Source organism: Hemitrygon akajei, chromosome 9 (assembly GCF_048418815.1).
Source record: "Hemitrygon akajei chromosome 9, sHemAka1.3, whole genome shotgun sequence".
NCBI lineage: Eukaryota > Metazoa > Chordata > Chondrichthyes > Myliobatiformes > Dasyatidae > Hemitrygon > Hemitrygon akajei.
In genome coordinates this window covers 133,947,168-133,969,848 of record NC_133132.1, presented here as the reverse complement: position 1 = coordinate 133,969,848, position 22,681 = coordinate 133,947,168, and the positions used below count along the sequence as shown (strand labels likewise).

Genomic DNA, 22,681 nt, shown 5'->3' with positions numbered 1-22,681 from the left:
GGACTATAGCACTATTGGGCCCACCTAAACAGTGTTTATATACTCTTCCTCACAAAACAACCAAATCAGGAATATTTCCCTCTTGGAATAAAACATTAGTGGGGTGAAATGATTTCAGAGATTAGAACTGACACATCAAGTGAGGAATAACGTCAGCTTTTAATGTGTTCTTCCTCTTCAATCTAAATCCATGGATCTAAGTCCATGACCAATTAATTCAGTGTCAGTGAATGTATGCAAATTGTTCAGGAGGTTCCACCAGAGATCAGCAAACTGGGAAGATGAATGGGCTTTGTCTTCCTGTGAAATGAAAAGAATTATTAAAAATTGCTAAGTTTGAACCATTTAAACAATAATGATTTTCAACAGGAAATAAAAATAAGGCTGTCTAGTAACAGCAAATATACATTGTTTTGCTCGATGACTTCTAAAAACTCTTAAAATACACATTAACAGGAGTGTTCCCTCAGCACTGCATAGAAATTACTTTATCACAATGTTAGCACAACCACTTGAATCCCCTGAGAGGAAACTTTATTTCAGATACAGTAATCTATTGGCCTTGCCTACATGCTAATATACAGTATATGTCAGCCACAGACTTAAAAGCCTTCTGATTTTATTCCCATTATCCACTATTTTGGGCTCATTCAGCGGGATACTCGCAATGGATGTTGTACCTTTGAACTAGAGACTGAAAATTAATCTGGGGTTCCTGTTCCTGACCACTAATCAGTCTAATCAGAAGTTTACTGGAACTTGCATAAACTAAGGGGCATTACAGCTGAATCAACTGGGGTTAGGGTTTCATTGTTCTACTAAAGTTACAGAAATCAAATATGAAAGCCACTGAGACACACCATTAATTTAGCATGTGACAATCAACCAAAAACTATTGAATCTCACCAGTTTCAGTCTTTTGTATAACTCCTGTCTATGGTATACAGCATCATCTCTGTTAGACACGATCAGTAACGATTATAAAATACTCTTAGGAAACCGTGTTTCTTAGGAAAATTAGAACTCCAGTTGCCCATCACATCTCAAAGACACATGTTAATAGGTTAATTGCCACTGTATAACCTTCTGCTAGAGAGCAGGCTGAATGGTAGAACCTGATGGGTTAATGGGAAAGTAGGGAGAATAAAACACAGGGTGTAAATGAATGCTTAATTGGTTATGCAGACTCTGTGCCAAAAGGCCTGTTTGCATGCCATATGACTCTATGGAAAAACTTACATAGAATTCTCCAAACCCACAGAAATAGTTACCTCGTGAAGCTGCTCTACAGAAGTGATAGCCCAAAGGTGCAGGACAGAACTTTAATCTGAACTTGAATGACAATCCAAGCCACGTTCATGTCACTTCCGTTCACTGAGCCATTTTGGCTTTAAATATCCTTGGTGGTTAAATCACTCCATAAGCTCGCCCCTCCCCATTTCTGTGCCCAGGAGAGCTTTGCTTCTCAATAAACTTTACTCTTATGCATTTGCCCAGTTTCACAGAACCATAGAACATTACAGCACAGAAACAGGCCTTTTGGCCCTTCTTGGCTGTGCCAAACCATTTTTCTGCCTAGTCCCACTGACCTGCACCATATCCCTCCATACACCTCTCTCATCCATGTACCTGTCCAAGTTTTTCTTAAATGTTAAAAGTGAGCCCATATTTACAACTTCATCTGGCAGGTCATTCCACACTCCCACGACTCTCTGTATGAAGAAATCCCCCGTTCCCTTTAAACTTTTCCCCCTTCACCCTTAACTCATGTCCTCTGGTTTTTTTCTCCCCAAGCCTCAGTGGAAAAAGCCTGCTTGCATTCACTATCTATATCCATCGCTTCTATCATTCTTCTGTAAAACCTCTGATCAAATGTTAAGTTGCGATGCCACTAAGTATCACTTGTTTTAATCTGAACACACAGGATCGGATTTGTACTATGGGGAAGGCATAAGATAGTGAATTCCCTTCAGCAACATGTATACCACTTTGAATACCGCTGGGGGTGGGTGGGGGGGGGAATGACCCACTGGATCACGTCAGCAGCAGCCAGGCAGGTGGCACTGTGGCCAGTTCTGAGGCTCGACAGGGTAAAGTCAGGCAGTTTGGTAATTACAGGAGACTCAAAGGTTAGGGGGAGAGAAAGGAGATTCTGAGACTGCAAAAGAAACACCAGGATGGTGTCATCCGTTGAAACGAGCAGTCAACATTTTGGGCCGAGACCCTTCGTCATGGGGGGCTATTCCAGAAGATTGAGATGCATTGGATCTGCAGCTAATTACCTGGTTCAATTCAGTACTGGCTTGGGCATAAACCGAGGGTAGTTGTTGAAGGGACTTACTCGAGCTGCTGTTCTGCAGGGATCTGTTCAGGGACTTCTGAAGCTTGCAGATGATACCAAGATTAGTGGAGTTGTGGATAGTGCAGAAGACTGGCAAAGAATACAATGCAATATAGATCATTTGCAGATATGGGCAGAGAAATTGCAGATGGGAGTTTAATGCAGATGAATGTGAGGTGTTGCACCATAACAGGGCAAATGCAAGGTGACAGTACACAGTTAAAAGCTTTGCTGAGCAGAGAGATCTTCGTAATCAAAGTCCTTGAAAGTGGCTAAGGCTTATGGAATGCTTGTTTTTATTAGTTGAGGCACAGAGTTCAAAAGTCAGAGGTTATTTTATAACTTTATGAAACTCCGGTTAGGCCACTTTTGGAGTATTGCATACAGTTCTGATTGCTCCACTATAGGAAAGATGTTGATCCTTTGGAGAGGGCGTAAAAGAGGATATGTGCTATCATGAGAAGCTGGATAAACTTGGGTTGTTGTTTTGGACTGTCGGTAGCTGAGAAGAGATCTGATAGAGGTTTACAAGCTTATGAGAGGCATAGATAGCAGGGGCAGAGAGCATCTGATTTCCAGTAGAAATATTTAATACCAGAGGGCATGCATTAAAGGTGAGTGGGACTAATTCAAGGCTGATGTGAGGGGTATGTACTTTTTTTTGACTTTTTCCACCAACTTATTTTTGGTGGATGTCTTTAATGTGCTGCCTGGTATGGTGGTAGAAGCAAATACATTTGAGGCTTTTAAGAGATGTTTAGATAGGCACATGGAGGTAAGGAGGATTTAGGGATATAGACATGGTGTAGGTAGGAAGGATTAATGTTTGGGCATTTTTAATTCTCGTTTTAGCTGGTTCAGCATAACACTGTGGGCCACTTAGTCTGTCCCTGTGTTGTATTGTTCTAAGTTCTTGAAAACTTTTGCAGATCAAACTGAAGAGGTTCAGCCAGAATACATGGTAAAATGTAATGCAACTAATAAATGAGAATTGTTTATTCACCTTCATGAACTGCTTAGGAATACCCTTTCCTGACCCAAATACTTTCTACTGGGTGAGGTCAAGAAAGGGCTCATGCTTCTTAATTATGGTCCTGTTTATCAAATTACATTTTATTCCAAAATCAACCTGTTCATTAGGTATGTGGAGATACAATCAGTTCTATAAATCATCAACTTTAAGTGAAACATAACTACATATTAATTGTTGTAAATCAAAACAAAACCAACTACTGAAATGAAACTGTTCAGACTTCATCTGCTATATAATGCAGAAAACAGCAACAGTCTTTATTTCCTCACACTGAAAAAGGATCCAAATTATACCAAAAAGAATCTTAAATCAATTTGAGAAGAGGACAAGACAAATATATTTGACTCATTCATTCAACAGCACATTTTCTTGTTGCAAATAGACAATCAACCAACTGTTGAAATCTACAGCCCACAAAAAGTTGGACAGATCAGGGGAAATATACTCTGCAGTCACATGGTTTCTGCCTCTGGAGGTTTAATAACGGATCACTTGGAACCTCCAGTGGCAGAAATCAAGTACTGCAATTTCAAGTTCTGCACCATCTCCCAGCAAAAGCATGTAGTTCAAATGCATTAAGTTTCAAATTAATGACAGGCTTGGTCGTCAACATTCCTTAAAGCAATCAACTTACCACTCAGTTACAAGTTAAATCCTAGCCAATTTTTAAATGAAGGGCAATTCAAATGAAAATACTGTTCTAGAGCAGAAGGAGCAAAAAACATTCACTCAACTAATTAACAAGAAATAGTTTAAAAGTAATTGATAAAGGTTTGAGTTTTAATCATGTTTACATACAAAATATAATCTCCTAGGTACTCAAGAATTTACCCAAACACAGTATTGCTGTTACAAAGTATCAAAGCTTAAATGCAAGATAACAAAGTTCAAATTTAAGAAAAGACACTCATTTTGTTTTGATTTACATTATGTTCAAGCAGGCATGTATGGAGGTGGAGGTTCTTTTTCTGGCATCTTCATAGCCATTTCATAGGTTGGCAGCACATACTGAAAACAAATTGTCAAAACAAATGTTAGAGCTGTACCATTTCAACAAAAAAAAAATCTAAAAGTACATTTAATTTAACAACAAGTACAACAGCTTAGTTTAAAGGATCTTAAACATCTAATAAAATTCAAACATTCAAGTAAGTGAAAAAGAAACAGGAGTTACTTCACTCTCAGACTCAAGTAGAAGGTACAACAGGGTATTTGCATATCAATAAAATCTTAAGTCATGCCCTCGCACAAGAAAATCTACATTACACAGAATGTAGAACAGACAATTATCTTTAATTAGGTAGATGAAAATTAAATTAAAATATAAGGGGTGCATTTGGGGAGAACAATCGAGGAATGAAGAATAAACCCAAGTATACAGGGGAACTTGGTCCACATGTAGATCTAAAAAGACATCTAACGTGGCATGACATACTTTCTTATTCTAAAGTACAGAAAAAAATTACTAGTACTAGTCTCAGGACTGGAGAATCAGTTTTGTAGAAAATTATTTTGTCATCTTCCAACATGATTGATGCAAATAAAAATCAAAATACATTAAGGACACATCTTTTGGAGAAGGTTATAAGCAAAATGTTGCATTAATTGGTCTGACGACTGGAGTGGTGACGTATGTAAGCTATTTTCATCCAAAGAACAGAGCACATGTAGAACGCATTGAGAAGCTGAAATTGTGGTCCGGTCCAGTCCGCCTGTCTATCTAGAGATGAAGCATGGAACAGGTAATGACCAATTAACCTACTAACTGGCACATCTTTGACTGCAGATGCAAACCAGAGCACCTGGAAGAAACCAACATGCTCAGAATTGAAAATAACTGGGGCCCCAAAAGAGCTTTGCAAATTTATCTGCCATAAGCAAAGTACTGGGAGGTTGGCTTTTAGCCAATAAAAGCCAGCACAGGCTACAACACCTCACATTCAATGTGAGAGGAATATATTGGAGAACATACCAAGGAAATATATACAAAATACTGAAGAAACTCAGCAAGCAAAGCAGCATCTGATGAAGGGTCTTGATTACAGTATACCTGAAGGCACATGACAAGATAGGCCAAAGCCAGCATGGTTTCCTGAAAGGAAAATCCTGCCTGACTAACGTACTACAATATTTTGAGAAAATTACAAGCAGGATAGACAAAGGAATGCAGTAGATATGGTGTACACCGATTTTGAGGCGGCCTTTGAAAAGGTGCCACGCATGAGGCTGCTTAGCAAGAAAAGAACCCATGGAATTACAGGGGAGTTACTAGTATGGGTGGAGAATTGGCTGATCGGCAGAAAACAAGAGTGGGAAAGGGATCCTATACTGGCTGGCTGCCGGTTACCAGTGGAGTTCCACAGGGGTCGATGTTGGGACCGCTGCTTTTTATGATGTATGTCAATGACTTGGACTATGGGATTAATGGATTTGATACTAAATTTGTCGATGATACAAAGATAGGTAGAGGAGCAGGTAGTGTTGTGGAAACAGAGAGCCTGCAGAGAGACTTACATAGTTTAGGTGAATGGGCAAAGAAGTGGCAAATGAAATACAATGTTGGAAAGTCTCTGGCCATGCACTTTGGTGGAAGAAATAAATGGACAGACTATTATTTAGATGGGGAGAGAATTCAAAATGCAGAGAAGCAAAGGGACTTGGGAGACCTTGTGTAGGATACCCTGAAGGTTAACCTCCAGGTTGAGTCGGTGGTGAAGAAGGCGAATGCAATGTTGGCATTCATTTCAAGAGGTATAGAATATAAGAGCCGGGATGTGATGTTGAGGCTCTATAAGGCACTCGTGAGACCACACTTGGAATAGTGTGTGCAGTTTTGGGCTCCTTATTTTAGAAAGGATATACTGACATTGGAGAGGGTTCAGAGAAGATTCATGAGAATAACTCCAGGAATGAAAGGGTTACCATATGAGGAATATCTGATATCTGGCAGCTCTTGGGCTATATTCCCTGGAGTCTGGAGTTCAGGAGAATGGGGGGGGGGGGGGGGGGAGGGAGAGAAGAAATCTCATAGAAACCATTCAGAATGTTAAAAGGCCTAAACAGATTAGATACGGCAAAGTTAGTTCCCATGGTTGGGGAGTCTAGAACAAGAGGGCACAACTTGAAGGATGTCCATTTAGAACAGAAATGTGGAGAAATTACTTTGGTCAGAGGGTGGTAAATCTGTGGAATTTGTTGCCACAAATGGCTGTGGTGGCCAAGTCATTGGGTGCATTTAAGGCAGAGATAGATAGGTTCTTGATTAGCCGGGGCATCAAAGGGTATGGGGATGACTGGAATAAATGGATCTGCCCATTATTGAATAGCAGAGCAGACTCAATGGGCTGAATGGCCTACATCTGCTTCTATATCTTATGGTCTTATAGCCAAAACTGTCAGCTCTTTATTCCTTTCCATAGATGCTGCCTGATCTGATGAATTTTGTATGTGTTGCTCTGGATTTCCATCATCTGCAGAATCTCATGAATAATTCAATGAATAATTTATGAAAGGCAGAGGCTGATCAGAAATAGCATGGTTTAGTGAAAGGAAAATCCTGTTGTAATAGTCCAAGTTTTTTTTTTGAGGTGATAACTATGGAAACAGATAAAGGCTGCTAAGTATACATTGCTTATATGAACTATAGGAAGGTATGCAATGAGGTCCCATAGTGGGCTGGTCCAGAAGATTAAGGCACATGGAATCCAAAACAAGCCTGTTCATGCCAAAATTGGCTTGGTAATTGGAAGCAGAAGATAGTGGTGGAAAATGGTTCTTCCTGTTGGAAGTCTAACTAGTGACAGTGGCATTTGCCATGTATGAGGTTTAACTAGTGTTATATAAACACTAGTGAGACTACATTTGGAGTGTGTGCAGTTCTGGACACCATATCATTGGAAGAGGTGATTGCATGCCGGAGTGGGCGCAGAACAGATGCACGCTGCTGCCTCCTTGAATGGATGACTTTAGTTCTGGAGCAAGATCGGATAAGCAGGGTTTAATAGGCCGAGGGAAAATGATAGAAGTAATAAAATTAGAGGCTTAGACAGGAGAAATAGTTAATCTTTCTCCATGGAGGTGGTATCAAAACTATGGAGAGAGGTAGGAATTTAAAAATAAATGAAAGTAAGTCTCATTTATTTTTAAGAAAATGACTGACATTCTGAAACTGACTGCCAGAGGTAGTATTGGAATCACCATCTTTCAGAGGCATTTAGACAGGCACTTGAATAAGGCAGGACATAAATGGACCTAATGTAGACAGGTCCTACATTAGATGGCAATCTAATCTAGTGTTTAGATTAGAAACACTAATTTTAGTGTTAGAATGTCTAGAAGTGTGGTCTCACGAGTGCCTTACAGAGCGTCAAAATCACATCCCAGCTCTTATACTCTATACCTCAAGAAATGAATGCCATCTACATTAGATGTAGATGGCAAATTTTTTGTACCCTTGTATTCAAATTTCCATCACAAGGAACACAACATCATACAGCATTCTTATTTCTTGTACTTGCACACAGAGCTTCTAAATTCTGGATTAGAGCTTGCATCCCACAGTTCTGATGTCTCTAATGATCTGGGTGATGCTATTTATGTTAAATGTTTTTTACAAAATGGAGAAGTTGTACTCCATTTGACACCTTATTTCCACTATATCATTGACGAAATCTTTTATTCATCACCCTTTTTGCCACAAACTAGTACTTGTTAGATCTCAAGCATTGGTCCTGACAGGTCCTTGACCTTAATTCTCTGCCGCACCACCCCCCACCCTTCCTGGATTCCAAGATGGCAAAGGAGTGAACTGCAGAGTCTTTTACAGACAGTTATGAAGAACATTTGGCATTGTGAAAGGTGTAATACTCAGAACTGTTGCTTGAAACAATGCTATTGCTATGATCTTAAAGAGGATTTGATTCCTAGCCATCTTGCTGTAGTAAACAGTCGAATGAAATAACTATACAGGTGAAGAGAAACAGTGGAGCAGAATCCTCTACAACATGCACCAAAATGGAATATTGACACTAGTACTTCTCATAAACACATGGTGTCATAGTGACAATTTACTTTTAAATTCTGAACCTTACTTTTATAAAACAGAAATATTTCAATGCACACCATTCAACAAACTATAGTATTGGCCTGAACTGCCCAAAACAGCCAATAACACAATTCAGAATTACAACTTAAAAGCCACCCAATAACCAAAGGGAAAGAGTTACAAAAATATATATATTGTTTTAAAAAGCAGCAAGCTCTTTCTAGGTTGCATTCTAGACTATTAAATATTTAGTTATATTTTCTATACATAGGCTGAAGACAATCATGGACCAAAACAAAAGCATGCTTCTATGAAATAACCCATTTCATTCTGAGATCACTATGTCGCTTGACAACTAGTTTTTGTACAATTGATGTGCTTTCATGATTGACAAGATTACATTGTAAGCCAACAAATACTGTTCAATATAGGTATAAACAGCTGAGTTAACAAATTTATTCAGTGGATTCACAAATAAAGCCAACAAACAGAAAAAGAAAATGCTTCAAAATAAATAATGTACAGCCATCTAAAGTTTTGAAATCTGGTTTGGAAACAAAGTAAATCACTGTCAGAATCCTAAATTGATCTTGATTAGCAGATTCAATTGGTTCCAAACCAGAACATATCCCACTAAGAAAATGCTGTAATCATACTCAAGATTCCAAATAACATGCAACAATATCAGAAAAACCTTTACTTGCATGTTTTAAATTAAACTTCACAATTAAATTGCATTTACTGAGTATGTTAAATTCTAAGAAATACTATATAAAATTGTTCTTATAACAGTAGGCAGTTAAGCATTTTACATGTTATCTGTCCTGTTCCCTTTACAGATGCTGTCTGACCTGCTGAATTCCTCCAGCAGTTTGCTTCTTGTTCCAGATTCCAGCATCTGCTCTCCCAAGTCTCACCAGATAAAACAATGGCCGATAAAAACAAAACCCAGGCAGGAAGACTTGTCATAGATATGCACAAATTAACTCAAATTCAGAAGTTTGGCAAATCTTATAACGATAAGACTGGGGCTGATGTGCGATGGGAAATGTGTGAGAGAAAGTTGATGCTTTGCTGCTGCTTGTCATGGGAGAGGGAAAGAGGGGCTCTGGGGTTCTAAAGCTTTTCTGTTATTTGAGGTTCTCTTTCATGGATGTCTGTGAAGAGCAAGAATTTCAGGTTGTATAGAGTATACATTCTCTGATACTAAAATGCAATAATTTAAACAAAGGATTAAAATCTAGAAAATTGAAGTACACTAAATATCCAATCAATAACAAAGAACCAGGGCTGGGTTACACTCAAAATGATGTAAAGATGATTGAAACATTGAGGGAACTGACTATTAAGATTAGCATTTCAAGTTTTTTGCCAGAAAGGCAGCAAAGTACACAAAAAAGTAGAGAAGAAGACAAGACAAAATTAAATTTGAACTCAGAACTGTGAAAAAGGTGTGAATCTCAGGTGTTTCATTTACCCATTAAGTTTATCTGTATACACCTAACATGCCACACAGTCAGCTATCCACAGCCATTTGATACCATTTGCAAATCTCGAACTGTTTCTTGATTCCAAAGTCCAAAATGATTACTGAGAGAAACTAGCAATTACTCCCACTCTACTTTATCTTGAAGTCAACTTTTGAAAAGCCAATTTCAATGACTGTCTTTTCGATATCTAGCCTCAAACAACCAATTTATGCACAATTAAGAACCAAAAAGTACAAACTACTAAGTGATACCAGAAATGTGCCAAGTGGAAACTCTAATGACTTTCTTTCCTAGCCTATAGCCGAGCTAATAAGACACAGTCGCCTGAAGCACTGTATCTTAGCTGAGATTTTCTTCCCCCACCAAAAGAGTCTTCAAGCAAGAAAGATGTTGAACAAGTCCTAGTATATTTTGCAAACTGTCAACAGTTTTATAAAATAACTATCATGTGCATGACAACTAAGATGGCCTGCTTTCTTGGCCTCTGAATATTGCATTAACATTGGAAAAAAAATCTAGTTGACAAGTGAAAGGGACATTAAGTTACTGTAACAATTTCCCCCATTCTTTGGTGTAAATCTGCATACCTGAATGGGTGTTTCAAAAGCTGGATACACAGCTATCTCAGGCGTGTTCCTATTGTTGATGTACTTGTAGCAGTTCCAGACACAGTTTATGAAGTAAGCCTGTAAGATATAACAAAAGTACCCAGGAGGCATTCTGTTTAATAGAGTAAAACCTAGATAAAGTCCAAATAAGATCATGTAATGACATAACACAGTAATGATCTTTAGCCCATAAATACTTTTCTCCCCCCTCAATCAACAATTAGATAAACAGACAGGTTAATGCAACATTAAAAATGTAACTCAAAGGCCAACTAAATAAAAGTGGACTTCCATGAAATTGAGCTGCTGAAGGCAGTGGAGAGGATGAATGTCAAAACTAGTCATATTCTAATATAGTAAGGGAATGTCTCAGCAAGTCAGGTAGCTTCTGTGGAGAGGAACAGAATCTATGTTTTAATCTACAACCTTTCAGTGAATTTCTAGCACTTGCATATTTTCAGATGTCATTTTATATTTTGGAATAATAAGAAAGAAAACTGATTAAAGATAGGTCTCCCTGGAAGATACAAAGCTGATGAAGTGCATCAAAAATAGGTCCACAGTTAGTGACACTCCTGCAAAGACCCAGTGGTCCAGATTAATTCTCAAACACTGCAGTTGTATGTGAAATATGCATGTGCTCTTCATGACTGTATGAGCCTCTTCTTGGTGCGATGGTTCTGGTTAGGTTAAATAGCTACTGCTAGAGTTGGTTTGGGGGTGGGGGGGGAGAAGCAGGAGAATCAGGGGAAGAGTGTATTAAAGGGCATGAAAGAAGAATAAGTGGGGCAAAAAGTGACATAAACACAAGAGTTGGCACAGATTTGATGACCACAAAATAGCTGAAATATATTGACAAGCATACAATTCCACTCTTAATTTAGCAATGTTTTACAATTGGTCAAACTGTGTAGGTTTCTTCATTATATATTACAATGTCTTGTAATTAAAGAACAAGCAATATATTGTGATTAAGGCAGACCTTAAATTGAAAAACACCACAGACTAGCATTCTCTTCCCAAGGCTTGTATTTAACAGCTTTGTTTAAAACAATCTATTCTATGTAAATTGTTTTGAATTTTTATGTTTAATGAAATATGACATTGTACTTTACTATAGTTCTGCTTCTGCTGGCTTACCTTAACAGTTATGACAATGGTAAAGATAAGCAGAACCATTAGCAGGAGACAACTTGAGTCCAAAGCAAGAAGGTCATCCTTGTAAGGAAAATCCGGCTATAAAATATAACTTAAAATTAGATGCTGCAAAGGCGAGATCACTTTTACTTAAAGCTGTACCATTAATGTGGATTAAAAACAAATTTTCCATGGCGTAGTCAAAAAAAATCTACCTATAATATGAGCAATATAAATAATTTTATCCAATCACTGAAACAATTCATGTTAATACAATACTCCTGTAATCAAATTAAATACATTTTAAAATTATAACATCAATATTTTTAAAGTATCCAATGGCTGTAAAGTGATTTGGGACATCCTGAAGGGTGATGCATATTGTAGCAGTCAAATAAAAACTTATTTCAGAAGAGGTTTGCATACTTAACATGATAGGAATAAATAAAATCATTTCTAAAAGTGGAGTGCTGATTCTATTTTCTAGAATCTAGCTTCTACTTTGGTGTTTAATTCAAAAACAAAATCAATAGTGGCAACCTGTGGTTAATAAGATTTAGTTTATTTTCACATAACTAAATTTGGGGTCGGTATAGTTAAAAATAAAATAACCTACGCCAGTTAAACTCATAAAAATAACAATCACCAAGAAAAAAAAAGCAGGCAAAAATCAATCCATAGAACAAAAAGTAACTTGAAAAGGTAATGCTCTACCACACAAGTAATGGAATGAAAGTTGGTTTTTGGGCAATTTAGAGTATCTGAAGCATGCAACAACTTAAATTATCTCCCAGTTTAATTAGTGCAAACTAATGTTATTTTCTCAAAGCAATATTAATAATTTGGAAAATAAATGTAACAATAATACACATTTAACGAGTTCCAAATCTTACCAACTGGTCAATATAATCCTTGATCCTGGGTACATAGGTGAGAGAGCTGATGGCAACAAGGCAAGACAGAGCAAAATTGAACAACAAGTAGCAGAAGAATGGAATCAGCCATCCTCCACGATGCTGGATTAAAAGGAAAAAGTAAAAAAGGTCAGAAGAATCTGCAATTAAAACAATGATAAAGTGTTTTTATTTGGACAAAAACTTAGCATTAGAATACTTACAGTAATAGCGCCATACACCAACATGGCACTGATAGTAAACATCAAAAGAGAGATGGTAAACCCAACACAAGCATTTTCTAAACAAAAAGAAAATTAAAAATATAATGAAACAAATTCAGAGTACTTATTCAAAATATTAAATATATCTGGTCAGCAGGAAATAATTTGAAAAGCTGCCAGGTTGGCCATTTGAACTTTGTATCATTCAAATGTGATAACAAAATGCAAACTGAAGGGTTATAGCAATATTTAAACACCACTGTTAGATAGCTTTGACAAAAAGAAAAAAAATCAAGCTAGGCTACAAGCTTTAAAAACAACAAAAAAAAAACACAGATGGACAGAATTTCTCTTTTACTACACAATTTTCTGACTGCAAAGCCATTAAAAACCACATCCTGGCAATGGCTGAAAGAGAGATCAGCTTTAACTGCCACACGTACATCAAAACACTGAAACAGTCAAATGTGTCATTTGCATTGAAGATATGGTGGGAGACAGTCTGGAAATGCCACCATACTTAATCCACCAACATAGCCTGCTTACAGCTTACTAACCCCAACTCATACATCTTCTGAATGTGGGAGGAAAAACTTTCAATTGTGGGGAGAACATACAAACTCCTTATAGACAGCAGCAAGAACTAAACCCCAATCTTACAGCACAAGTGCTGTAAAGCATTACGCTAACCACTATGCTACCACAACTTGCGACATTTGGGAACCAATTGACCAAGACCAACTACAGTAATGATGTTTACCTTCTTCTACTTAAAAACTATCCGAAAAGGAAAATGAGTATGCTGAGAAGAAATCAAGACTAACTAGCAGTGCCAACATTAAAATCTATCATTACCTGGGCTAACACACGGAAATCTGCAGATGCTGGAAATTCAAGCAACACACAGGCCAGGCAGCATCTATAAGGAGAAGCACTGTCGACATTTCGGGCCGAGACCCTTCATCAGGACTAACTAAAAGGAAAGACAGTAAGAGATTTGAAAGTAGGATGGGGAGGGGAAAATGCGAAATGATAGGAGAAGGCCGGAGGTGGTGGGGTGAAGCTGAGAGCCGGAAAGGTGATTGGCAAAAGGGATACAGAGCTGGAGAAGGGAAAGGATCATGGGATGGGAGGCCTAGGGAGAAAGAAAGGGGGAGGGGAGCACCATTCTTTCTCCCTAGGCCTCCCGTCCCATGATCCTTTCCCTTCTCCAGCTCTGTATCCCTTTTGCCAATCACCTTTCCGGCTCTCAGCTTCACCCCACCTCCTCCGGTCGTCTCCTATCATTTCGCATTTCCCCCTCCCACTTTCAAATCTCTTACTATCTTTCCTTTCAGTTAGTCCTGACGAAGGGTCTCGGCCTGAAATGTCGACAGTGCTTCTCCTTATAGATGCTGCCTGGCCTGTTGTGTTCCACCAGCATTTTGTGTGTATTACCTGAGCTAACTCCTTAATTACTGCAAAGATCTACCTCCACAAATCTTGTAATTCATTCACTAAATTATACACCCAGTCTATGCATAACTTCCAAAATAAATAATTTGTCCAGATCATAGAAATATATTTTCCAAATGGCTTTGACCCCAAAATTATCCAATTAGTTAGTCGAGACAATTAGATGCATGCTTAAGATTTGTCACCCTGCAACAAATATACCAATGATGAGTTTCAGGAATAAATATTCACATCATTTTCGTCCAAAGAATTCACTTGCGATTTTTAAAATAAATTTTGCCTTTGAGGAATTCTTAAGTGTGCATCAAAAGCATACTACTTCAGCATTGCTATTCTGCAGACAGTGCTTTGTAAAAGTATTCAGCCCCCAACCCTTTGTTCACATAAAGGAGTATCACAACCAGGGATTTTGATCAATTTAGCTGAGAGCTTTTGTGTGTGAATCACATGCTCCCCCCCCCCCCCCCCCACTGTAGAGCCTAAAAACAGGGAAAATCGTAAAGCACGAAAAACTAAAAATTCAAAAACTTAAACATCAGCAGTTCAAAGTATTCATTCACCTTTGCTCAGTACTTAGTGGAACCACCTCTCATAGATATTACAGCCAGTAGTCTTTTTGGATAAGTCTCCATTTCCTTTGCACATGGAACAAGATTTGCCCATTCCTCCTTGCAAAATTGCTCAAGCTGTGCCAGGGTAGTTGGCGAGTGGCAGTAGACAGTATTCTTGAGATCTTGCCACAGATGTTTGATCAGATCAAGGTCAGGACTCTGACTGGGTAGCAAGGACCTCAATTTTCTTCTTCTGAAGCCACTCCATGGTTGTCCTAGCAGAGTGCGTTGGGTTATTGCCCTGCTGAAAGATAAACTTCCTCCCCAGTTTAAGCTTTCAGACAGAGGCTAGAAGGTTTTTATCCAGGATCTCTCTGTATTTAGTAGCATTCATCTTCCCGTCAATCCTGACTAGATTTCCAGTCCCTGCTGCTGAAAAGTATCTGCATAGCATGATGCAACCTCCACCATACTTTACAGGTGGTATGGTGTTACCTGACTGAGGCACAGTATTAAATTTACACTAAGTCTTGACAGTCAAGCATATGCCTTTTTTTAAGCCAGGGCTTCTTCCTTGCCACTCTTCCATAAATACCCTTTTTGTGCAAGGCTTTAGAGGTTGTGATTTATCTCTAGTTGCAACCACTACTTGTGCAACTCACTCAGAGTGAATGTTGGTGTCACAGTAACCTCTCTTGCAAGTGCCACTCTTCTCCAGTGACTAAGTTTAGAGGAATGGCCTGGCCTAGGCACTGTGCCTGCCATTTCATATTTTTCTACTTTTTTGAAATAGACTGCACTAAGCTCCGAGGTATGTTCAGTGCCTTTGATATGGTATTGTACCCTTCCCAAGATTGGTGTTTCTCTATTATCATTTCCCTGACTTGTCTTGAATGCCCTCTTGTCTTCATTTTGATTTGCTGTTAAAAGTGTTGGACTTAGAGAGTGGGTGTTTATTCCAAAGAATTCACTGAAAACAAATAAGTGATCTACATCAATAGATTGGGTGAGTTGGTAAGATAATATTGCTAGCTTAGTAATTACAAAGAGGATGAATACTTCAGCCTCACAATTTTGGTTTTTAATTTTTAGTTAACTGTTGACAGGTTATGGAATTTTTAAATTTTGATTTGACATGATGCTCAGAGTTTTGTAGATTAGCCCAAAGTAATCAGAATGAGGTTTAATACCACCACCATACGTAGTTAAATTTGTTAACTTAGCGGCAGTGTTCAATGTCCATTTAGGAATTGGATGGCAGAAATTGTTCCTGAATCGCTGAGTGTGCCTTCAGGCTTCTATACCTCTTTCCTGACAGTGACAATGAGAAGAGGGCATGTCCAGGGTGGTGGGGTCCTTAATAAGAGACGCCGCCTTTCTGAAGCACCGTTCCTTGAAGATGTCCTAGATACTAAAGAGGCCAGTATCCAAGACGGAGCTGACTAGTTTTACAACTTTCTGTAGCTTCTTTCAATCTTGTGAAGTAGCACCCCTACCCGTACCAGACAGTAATGCAGCCTACTTCAATATGTTTTAGTTAGAAAATGAGACAGTAAAATGTGAAAATAGTATGGGCACTGAATATTTTCAAGATGCTGTAAATGGCATATACAAATGCAGGACTTTTGCCAGGCAATTTGCATTTAAGTGGAAACACCAGATTTAGACTAAAATCAGTGGTATTGGGATCATATTGTGTATTAGCTGGATGGCTTACCCAGCTGAAAAGCGAAGTAATCATGTTTTCTATATAGTGGCTGACATATACAAGGTCACTGTGCCTTTACCATTCCACCCTACTACTTCAACCTCTGTTTACTTTATATGATCCTTAGTCTTTAGTGGCCATCAAACTTTACAACTCCTCCCTCAGAGGGTCAGACACCCTGAGCCAATAGGCTGGTCCTGGATTTATTTCCACTTGTCATAATTTACTTATTATTTATGGTTTTATATTGTTTATACCTCTACACTATTCTTGGTTGGTGTGACTGTAACAAAACCCAATTTCCCTCAGGATCAATAAAGTATGTCTGTCTGTCCAGAGTGCATACAGTTAATTACTGCATAATTTTAAAAATTGCTCCAAGGGTAGTCATGGCCGAAGGGTGGTAGTGGGGACGAGTTCCCACTGCTAAACAAATGCTCTTCATGGCGTGCGTCTCAAACAGCCTCTGACAACCAAGTCCAACTCTTGGCCTTCGCGTGTGGCATAGTTCTTATGCCGGGCGGAGCTGTTCTCACTGACAGGAGAAGGGGCAAAGGCGGACCACTGGCGCCTTAAAACCAGCTGCTCCGGGCAGATGGGGCTCGTTAACCACGGATGGTAGCTGATCTAGGAGAGGGAAAACTCCGATTTCAAACCTCCGCTGCCTTGCGGCTATACCCACTCACAGGAAAGGCTTTGGGAGTAAACCCCGGGGAAAAAATCCAGAGTCAGAGTCCCGAAGGCGGCTGACTGCTGTACCCAGCACTGGCACAGCAACTCCTGCGATGCTGCTGGCACCAAACTGTATCGCCTTTCATCGTTCCTTTGGACCTGTCATCAGCATGGGCTGGGGGGGGTCCCACTGCATGGGCAACAGACGGATCTCCATATCAACTCTGCCCTGGCTTGTGCCCTGGAGAAGCCACCCCCAGTGACTACCAGAGGCGCAGTACCCATGGTCGACCACAACCAACGGAGGCCACACAATTTTTAAATTGCCAACTATTTGTCTTGAGTTCTGACAAACAGGAATAACAAAACACTGGTTTAAACTCTTAATTTTGAGACAATTACTTATGCAGCTGCTATGTAAATTATGTTTAAGAGCTTAAACTTTTCTTCAGAGATGAGAAAAAGTGTAGGATGGAATGGCATTAACTTCATTGTTGGAGGTGCCATAATTCAAATGAGATGCTATACCGATGGCTAGTCCATCGCAAAGGATAGAGTAAACCTCAGCATCACATCTCATTGTGCATCAAGAGGTCACATGCATCCTAATAGATCAGTAATCAGAAGCTGAGAGAGAGCAATTTCAAGTTCCTGGGTGTCGAGATCTCTGAGGATCTAACCTGGGCCCAACATATTGATGCAACTATAAAAAAGGCACAACAGCAGCTATATTTCATTAGAGTTTGAAGAGATTTGGTTTGTCAACTAAAAACACTCAAATTTCTATAGATGTATAGATTTATTGTGGAGAGCATTCTGACAGGCTGTCTGGTATGGGGGGTGGGGGGGGTGATACTGCACTGGACCAAAAGAAGCTACAGAAAGTTGTAAAATTGATCTGCACCATCTTGGGTACTAGACCCCATAGTATCCAGGACATCATCAAGGAGTGATGCCTCAGAAAGATGACGTCCATTATTAAGGACCCCCATCACCCAGAGTGTGCCACTTCCTCATTTTTACTGTCAGGGAGGAGGTACAGAAGCCTGAATGCACACACTCAGCAAATCAGGAACAGCTTCTTCCTCTCCACCATACAATTCCTAAATGGACATTGAACCCATGAACACTACCTCACTTTTTAAAAAAAAATCTGCTTATGCACTATTTTTAACCTATTCGATACATATATACTTACTGTAATTGATTTATACTTTCTATATTATGTATTGCATTGCACTGCTGTTAAGCTAACAAATTTCGCAACACTTGCCAGTAATAACAAAACTGACTGATGCAAACGAACATGCAGCATAAACAAACATAACACCATCATTATACTGCTTGCAGAATGCAGCTGAGCCTAAATTGCAATAGTGCTTACACTTCAAGACAGTTTATCTCAAGAGAGCTACAATAACAAAAGAGGAAGTTACACATCACGTACAAAAGCTTCAGATCTGATCTGGACTATAAACATGATATCGGAATTAAAATAACTAAACTGTGACAACTATTTAGATTGTAGTTGCTACAGATAAGCAAGTTGATAGGGAACTAAACTGCAAAAAAAAGGGGAACAAACCTCCCTGGAGTGCAAGTTCAAAGAAAAGGAAATGAGCGTCACTCAAAATCAACTCATGCAGAAATTAGAGCACTTTTGGCTCTACCACCACCACCACCTGACGTAACAAGATGTGGATTTTTTTCCCGCTAAAGGTTAAGACCAAGTGTTCATTATCTCTATCTTAAAGCACATCTACCTACAAGAATATATACCTGGAAAAAATGTATTTTTAATCAAAATCAGATTTCATATCGCTGGCACTTGTTGTGAAATTTGTTGTTTTGCAACAGCAGTACATTCTGTTTGGTCACATGGAAAAGGATTACAATCAACACTTTAGCAAAAAGGAAAACTCACTGCATTTCAACAATAAAGCATTAAAAACAGATGTGTGCCGATACAAAAGAAAAAGTTAATATTTTTCATACCTGTCACTCTATCTGAGGAATAGTAGTTTCCAATAACTTCATACTGTAGGTCCAGTGGGGGTACCCTTCCAGGGTGAGTTACTGCCACAGTCAGCAAAATGCCCATCAGCAAATTCACCACCTATTCAAAAATGTAAACACAAATGCAAAATACATTCAAAAAACACTTGGTTTACAAGTATCCATTAAAAGTCATTTACCAATAAAGCGAATGCATGGATTTACATTAGGCAACAGCATATAGTGCAATGTATGAAGCTACTAAATTTAAGAACAAAAGCATTGATTTCAACATGAAGGCAATCAAAAAACTCTACATAAATGAGTGGAAAATATACACTTATCAAGTTAACATTGGCAAAATTTCCACAGAATGACACTACATCGCACTGCAAATTTAAACCTTCAGTTCAAAGTTTCATTTATTATCAAAGTATACAACTCTGAAAGTCTTCTCCAGATATCACGGACTCATGGCTATGACATCTACTTCTGAAAATCAACTCACAGATCGTCCCATATTGCAAGGAGCAAGCTCTCAAAAATACTTGGATCTTGATGTAGAGCAGAATGTGCATTTTATATCAAGAGGACTATGAAGAAAAACTACTGATGCTCAAATTCAGGTTTAAAAATGTGTCTGGTACTCTATATATACACAGTTCACTAAATTTTTTTAAAAAAAGAGCAGTTAATTATTTACATTTTAAATACTCTTCTTAGGGGATCTAATTTATGCTCTTAAAGTTAGGACAATTTCTCCGAAGGACATTGGTAAAACTTAAAGAAGTTCCAGTTTGAGATACAAATCTGTAGCCACCTAAATGACAGAGGCATTACCTTGAAGTCTAAATGTGGATGGCAAGCTGTACAGAGGAAAATGATTTGATGCCAGCGCAGCCTACCGAAGGAAGATGAAATTACCTTTCCTATGGCAACCAAGTGATATTCTCAGAATAAGGGCACAATGTTAATTTAAATACTAATTGTACAAAAGTATATAGCATTGTACTTTCAAACTTCAACAGAAATGTATTACTCCAGAACAATATCAAAGAAAGCAAAAAAATACACGTCAATCAGATCCTGAATGCTCAATCAGCAAGTAACTAGCGTAAACAATGGTGCTTTATTGTAATAGTTTGTAGTGCAGGTGAATTTGAGAACAGGAACAGTGATGTCTTACTTCAATCACAAAGATGCCCAGTGAAACCAACTCTGAAATGCTGGATACAAGTCGGATTTCCCTACTGAAGGATGTGCTCACAATACAGAGAGTTGCAGCTAATTTTCAATGAGTTGATTTGTGGGATGATAGATCTGTCACAGAGTAGTAGTCATCTAAGCAAGGTAGGCCAATAAATCTCTAGGTTTTAAAAGAATCAAATAATCAGATTGAAAGAGATAAAATTTGTAAGAACCTGACTGGTAGATGTGAAGTTACTATTTCTTCCAGATTCAGTGCCTACTATAAAGGCAGTGGCAATCTAAGAATAAATTTCTTTATCCAGTGAGAATCTATGGAATTCTTTTTCTAAGGTGAGTTGTGGAAGCTCAGCTTCCATAATATTTAAAGCATGGATTTTTTTTTCAGCATTAATGGAATGAAGAGATGTGGGATTAGTGCTGTAAAGTGAAGACGTCAGCCATACTATTACTGAATGACAGAAGAAATAAGCAGCAATATATAGCAGAAAGATCAAACAATATAAAGAGTTAAAGGCACTTGGGAGGCCTCACCTTGAGTATTGTGAACAGCTTTGGGCATATCTTATAGAAGGTGCTGGCATTGGAGAGGGTCCAGAGGAAGTTCACAAGGATGATTCCAGGAATGAAAGGGTTATCATACGAGGAATGTTTGTTGGCTCTGGGTCTGTACTCAATGGAACTCAGAAGCATGTGGGGTGGGGAATCTCATTGAAACCTTTCAAATGTTGAAAGGTTTATTCAGAGTACATGTGGAAAGGATGTTTCCCATGGTGGGAGAGTCTAGGACAAGAGGGCACAGCTTCAGGATAGAGGGGTGCTCTTTCAAAACAGATTTGGAGAAATTTCTTTAGCAAAGGGTGGTGAATTTGTGGAACTTGTTGCCACATGCAGCTGTGGAGGCCAGGTGGTTGGATGTATTTAAGGAAGTGATTGATAGGTTCTTGATTGGACATGACTTCCAAGGTTACAGGGAGAAGGCTGGGAACTGGGGTTGAGGAGAATAAATAGGATCAGCCATGATTGAATGGCAGAGCAGACTCGATGGGCCAGATGGCCTAATAATGTCTTATGGTCTTAAACACTTCCATAATGGTAAAGTAGGAATGTGTTGCCAAAGGTGAAAGCAACACCACAATAAAACGTCTGCTTGCCACAAAAGCAAGACGTGGACGTGAACCTTTTAAAAGCACAATGGGAAAGTCGTTACAAAGAATGCAGAAGCAGTACAGAGTCCAACTTCAAGCGTTTCCACTGTTAATCATATAATTAATGATATGACTCGCGAATTCACAATAGGCACCATTCTATCATACAGAACAGGGACAGTGAGCTCTTGAAAGACTGGGAAAGTCTCCGACATACTCAGAGTGGTATGGGCTCTAAGGGATGTCAGATTCTGACTCACCCAGATGTGGGCATTCCCAAACAATTCTCCCCCAGAAAAAAAAGCTAAGGAACTGAGACATAACGACAGGCTCTTGAAGCCATGTCCGAAGGGGATGATTTAAGAGATTGGGAACAAATTCCTAGTCATGCTCGAGAAGAAACGAAACAGTACGGAAGAACGGCCATTAAAGAAATGCAGGTTACCCCACTTCTTGGTTTTATTCCTCCACCCATTACCCTTCAACTTCACAAACAAGTTTACCCTCACAGAGCACAGGCCGAGATGCCGGAACAGCAGCCACCCGCCTACTTCATCCCGGATCCGTAACCCTCGCCCCCGCCCCTCTCGCCAGCACACTTACCATGTACCAAGCCCCGAGGACGATGGTCCCGGTTCGAACATGGCAGAAAACGCAGCACCGAGTGCTGTAGAAACGACCACCGGTCGATTTGAGAGTCATCCCTGGATGCGCTCGCTTCACTAGGTCGCCTACCACCCACGGTCCCTGGCGCTTGGCAGAGCTCGTCACCTGATTGCCAGCTCACCTCCTCCAATCCAAGCGCGACTAAGGCCGCCCGCCCGGGCCAGCCCAATAGGCTGACCGTGCCCTTGACGTAACACACATTGAATTTCATTTCGTCACTCTCGTCACTGTATTGGCTGTAATTGAATTGGAGGGCGGAGTTACGTAGAGGGTGCATTTAATATTGCGCAGGCAGAATTTACGCTAGTGATACTTCGCTAACTTCACATTTCTGTAATATAATGGAAAGAATAGTTATAGCACGGCATTTTACTTTGTGGAAAGCGGTTAAAATCAGCTGTATGTCAATCTGAAATTCGTAAATGACTGTAGACTCGGTGTTAAGTTTGGAATCTGATGTTTGTAAGGCTCAAATTAATAAAGAATCAGTGGTAGCAGATTTCTTTGATG

The 22,681-nt window shown here is 39.2% G+C and overlaps 1 protein-coding gene across 2 annotated transcripts; it reads right to left on the bottom strand.

The window, feature by feature from the left end:
* Positions 1–140: 140 nt before the first annotated feature.
* laptm4a (lysosomal protein transmembrane 4 alpha) lies at positions 141–22,310 on the bottom strand. Of its 2 annotated transcripts, XM_073057011.1 has the most exons (8): positions 22,109–22,310; positions 19,152–19,272; positions 12,771–12,847; positions 12,547–12,669; positions 11,657–11,752; positions 10,496–10,594; positions 4,301–4,382; positions 141–300 (listed from the first exon to the last, which is right to left on the bottom strand). In XM_073057011.1, the coding sequence occupies exons 1-7, from the start codon at positions 22,205–22,207 to the stop codon at positions 4,308–4,310; spliced, it is 690 nt and encodes a 229-aa protein (XP_072913112.1). In that variant the 5' UTR covers positions 22,208–22,310; the 3' UTR covers positions 141–300; positions 4,301–4,307. The 2 variants fall into 2 exon arrangements, with proteins under 2 accessions (XP_072913112.1, XP_072913111.1); XM_073057010.1 differs by lacking the exon at positions 141–300 and having other exon boundaries at positions 3,575–4,382; positions 22,109–22,308.
* Between the last annotated feature and the right edge of the window lie 371 nt (positions 22,311–22,681).

Coding starts and splice junctions, on each gene's coding strand:
- laptm4a (XM_073057011.1), bottom strand. CDS start 22,207: ATGACTCTCAAATCGACCGGTGGTCGTTTCTACAGCACTCGGTGCTGC. Junction 12,670..12,770: donor TGGTGTATGGCGCTATTACT/GTAAGTATTCTA, acceptor CTTTTAATCCAG/CATCGTGGAGGATGGCTGAT. Junction 11,753..12,546: donor AGGATTATATTGACCAGTTG/GTAAGATTTGGA, acceptor TATATTTTATAG/CCGGATTTTCCTTACAAGGA.